Source organism: Rhipicephalus sanguineus, chromosome 5 (genome assembly GCF_013339695.2).
Source record: "Rhipicephalus sanguineus isolate Rsan-2018 chromosome 5, BIME_Rsan_1.4, whole genome shotgun sequence".
Lineage (NCBI taxonomy): Eukaryota > Metazoa > Arthropoda > Arachnida > Ixodida > Ixodidae > Rhipicephalus > Rhipicephalus sanguineus.
The window spans coordinates 28,379,632-28,384,197 of NC_051180.1; the positions used below are offsets into that span (position 1 = coordinate 28,379,632).

Genomic DNA, 4,566 nt, shown 5'->3' on the forward strand with positions numbered 1-4,566 from the left:
ACACATACGCACGCGACCCGTCTGCATCGAAAGCAGGGCAAACAAGGCAGCGACGGCCGCGTACGTCATCCCTTGTTTTGCACAAGAAAACCACTTGCAACACTTGTTCGTCTTCTTAGCTGGTGGAGAGATTCCTCCACAACATTCATACCGCCTCCTCCCACATTTGGGTTTTCTTTTTACCTCTTTTTGTCTTCTAAGCACTCAGAGGTTCACCAGTCCTGTTTATGGATTCAGGAGGAAGCGCCTTTTCCCAATCTCCGTTCTCTTCCCTCGTGCACTGAAGCGGCTACGATACGCCTAACAAAACCTCTCGCTTCGCGTGGAGCAAAGCCGCAACACTGTACATAGGCGTACCTGCAGCGAGCACCGATAAAACACGAAGAGCTTCGGTGCAGCGTCTTCTCTCAAATGAGCCCGCGTTTCTTTAGCAATGTTAACGTATTGCCTTGCTTTCCTTGTATCATATTTATTTTTCAGGGCACATTCCCAAACCACGCAGGTAAAAAGTTTCGACTGTATAGCATTTAGTGCCATTATTATTTTTTACTAAATATTTTGTCTCCTAAGCGAGAAGGAGTAGCCGGTGCCACCATAACGGCACCAACCTCTCCTATTCATCATTTCAATAAAAAAAAATAATAAAGAGTTGAGAGTGAAAAGCGAGTCCGTTATATAGGGGCTTTTGCAATTACCTTTTCGCAATGGAAATTCTGTCTATCTCGGCGCACTGAGAGAGGATGCGGTTCCTCGACTTGAGGTGTAACACAGGTAGATCAGATCATCTAATCAGGAATGGAAAAAGTGGACAAAAAGAATGGTTTTTCGGGATCGCCAGCGCTTCAATGTAGCCTTCCTCTATAAACCGATCTTTGGCCACCTAATGACATGACTGAAGAGAGTAATGTAATGAAAAACCAAAAACGACTGAGGCGGAAATTGGTATATATGTATGCAAAGAGGAATGGGCCGCCAGTTATAATATTACTTCTTTAATGGGCGTTGAGTTGCTTATTGCGAGTATTATACCAATGCGTGTTTGTCTGGATACGTCGTTCCCGTATCGCTTGGGCTAGGATGAAATGACCTGATGTACACTGAATACATGAAACCGGATATTGCCAGAGCAGTTTAAGTTTTTATGGATAAAACATCTGAGTGTGTTCCTTTTTGCCTTGTTGGTGGACATACGTGATGTGTGTGCATGAAAAAAAAAAGAATCCTAGCAATGTGTGACAGCTTCGTACACACGTCATACTGTACTGTTGACATTGCGCGTTTCAAACCTTCCCGTGACGTGCGCAGCAGCTGTGAACAGCGGGTAATTACAAAAGAGAACGAATGGGGAGACGGCCCAAAATGCGATCGCTGACTCTTGCTGCCAGAAGGTACAAATATATGGCAGTGTAGTAAACACGACGCACGCGTATTTTTCGGTCGAGCCAACCAATTATGCGGCAGTACTGATATGTCCCAACTCTGAAGAAGACCTGTGGTGAGTATTATAGCTGCGGTTGTACCGACATAGTACCATAGCCCCTACAAACTGAAGGTGGTTACTATTCTAAAAAGCAAAGGACAGTACAGAGTTCTTGATTTCTTGATAGTATAGTGTTCTTACATGGAGTCAGCAATATTTGCTCTTTACATTACTGCGTTGTTCGCGATTTATCATAAAGAGAGACAGGCGAAGGAAAGGCAGGGGAAGTTAGCCATGTTGTACCCGGTTTGCTACCCCACGCGGGAGGGAGGGAGAAGAGAAAAAAGAATAGAGCGATGAAGAAGGAAAGAGAGAACAAGTGATGCGCGCACACACATATCAGCGTTCACCGCCCATACCCAGACAGTCATAACCGCAAAATGTTTTATTCCGGTTTCTCTGAGGTTTCTCTTAAAGTAGATTGGAATCCGAAATGTTAAATAAGGCTTCCATGCTCTGGTTCCAAGGAATCCAGAACTTGCAGTCCTCATGGAGTTGATTGACGGAGTTCTCATTCTGTTGAGGAGAGTGCAAACTGCTCTTATGAGAGATCTCAACACAGTGAGGACTTGTATGTCTTCGTCGTGGAAATCACCTGTGGAAGATATTGCGGTACATTCTGCGCCGACTCTCTATCATTGAGAACAATGCACACATTGGGGTACAAACGATACGCGCAATTATTCAAGCTTCAAAGGCTATTTATTTTTCGTTAATTTTTTTCTAGTACGCTGACAGGATTGATTTAACGTGATGGGCCCAGTCGGAATCCCCAAAAGCTCCAGACGCCGTTCTTTGGTCGAACCGGAGTCACCAAACGTGTATAGCGCTACCATGGGACAGTGCCGGGAATCGAATGCGCAGTTGCTCGACACCTTCAGGAACGCGTTCGCCCCGACGCTAACCAGTAACACCGACGCAAGCGACGACACTCTTCGAGCCCCGCGGTTCATCGACATTGGATGCGGTACCGGGAATTTCACCATCAACTATCTTCTACCACGCTGCTCATCGCAGTGCCAGGAACTTTTGGGCGTCGACAATTCGCCCGAAATGCTGGAATACGCGCGGATCCATCACAGCCACGAGAACATTCGTTATGAGCATCTCGACATCGTTGAAGGCGACGTGGACAAATTTGTGACTCAGCACGGTCTCTTCGCGCGTGTGTTTTCTTTCTACTTAATGCACTGGATCACGGACAGAGCTCGAGCCATGAGAAACATCGAGAAGCTGATGGAGCCGGGAGCAGAGTGCTTTATCGTATTCGAGAACTGTATCCCGATGTTCGAGGTGCTTATGGCCCTGGCAGAATCTCCACGGTGGAAAAAGTACGCAGAGGTAGTAATATTCACTACCTATAATTGAACAATTCAATAAGTGAACTATGTACGTGCACGCGAAAGTTGATTTGGTTATGTTATGTCGATTGTTTTGTGCGTGATAACGCAACTATGTGTTGTAGGCCCAACATATTTACGGGTCAGCTAGTAGAGAGTGCAATGTTTATGAGCCAGTGTTTCCTATCACATCAATTAAAAGAATCACGAAGACAGCAGATTAAATTACGGGTAGAATTTATCAACGAGTCGTTAATACATTTTATGTGTGTTCGTTTCTATTTCACATTTTATCAATTAGCTTTTAACTTGTTTCCTGTATTAGTTCTGTAACATTTCAGTAATTTTATGCATGATGTATAGTGCGCAATGTCTCTCCATACAAAGATTCCTTCTGTTTGCACTTTCTGTGAGCAGGTTCTTCTAGAGAAGGTGCCTAGAGCAGCTCGCAGCACGGACATTACTTACTTGAGGTCGCAGTTGCTGGGTGTCCTGGAAGAGACGAGCCTAAAGCCTCTCGCCTGCGAAGTACTGAGCTTGCCAGTGGTCAAAATACCGAATTTAGAAGACGCAACTGGTACGGAAATAGCTTTGCTGCTACTTTATAAAATGATATTGTATGTGTGAATTTACGAGGAAATGGGCAGTTACAGTTTTTCATCTGTCCAGCGGTATAGCTGGCTATAATGTGGCCCACCTTCCCTTTCGCGTGTTGTTATTAAATAACAAACAGCGTCCACGACATATGTCGGCAGTCCAATATGATATAATTTTACCTAGTATTTGGTAAATTAGGAACCATTTCGCATAGGAACATTAAGTGATACGTATGTTACCTCTAAATAATTAGCTCTCTGCCGTTCTGCCTGCCCGATGAAGTCAGTAAATGAACAAGAATATAGTACTTGCTAGCGACAGTGACGTTATTCTTCAACGTCTATCTTAACAACCACCGCTGTAGGAGTAAATAACATGCACATCCGGTACTGAGGAACAACGCAGAGGGCCCATCATTCCGGTTATACGAAAACATTTAGCGGAATGAATTTGATCATGAAATTAGGTAGGGGCGCCTACTGCTGACATTATAAAGTTGCAACGGGCCGCCAATTAATATCCTTGCAATAAAATTGCATCCTGAGAGTTCTAGCATCGATCACGGGGGACCTTTTGGAGAGTGCTTGGTCCTGTAATGGACATGAATACAGTTACAGACGACGAATGGATCACCGTGCTTGTACTAAATTATTTTGCAGACCGGACAGTTTCCTTCAACCCCATCTACCCACTGATAGAAGACGAAGAGAAGGATGAGCTTATTCACTCGACGCGTAAAATACTCGCCGAGAGAGCTCAAGGAATTGCTGAAGGCCGGGTACAGAATTACCGGCTTACTTTCGTGATCCACGCTTACAAACCAACAACAAAGACGAACATATCCACTCCACCGCAGACCAAATAAAGCTTTCTTCAGTTATCTGGGATGGTTCACTTTCTTATTATTCCAAATTAGCTTCTAAAGTGTAATGTGATTTCGCCGTATTTCATAAAAATTGGGGGGACGCTTAAGCTTCGCCTTTAAGAGTTGAACGCGATAGGGATATCCTGCCCCTAGTGTGCACTTCGAACACTACGAGTGTTTAACAGAATGCGCGCACTAAGGTGTGTGCCTTATGTAATGGGTAGCATGCTTTAAACCAGGGGCAATTATGCGCGAGAAACTTTTTCGAAGTTGCGATGCAACCA

At 44.5% G+C, this 4,566-nt stretch overlaps 1 protein-coding gene across 1 annotated transcript; it reads left to right on the forward strand.

Annotated features, from left to right (window-relative positions):
* The first annotated feature begins 2,271 nt into the window (after positions 1-2,271).
* Positions 2,272-4,282, forward strand: LOC119394591 (uncharacterized). The gene is made up of 3 exons (XM_037661908.2): positions 2,272-2,821; positions 3,238-3,397; positions 4,077-4,282. The coding sequence occupies exons 1-3, from the start codon at positions 2,315-2,317 to the stop codon at positions 4,280-4,282; spliced, it is 873 nt and encodes a 290-aa protein (XP_037517836.1). The 5' UTR covers positions 2,272-2,314.
* Positions 4,283-4,566: the final 284 nt, after the last annotated feature.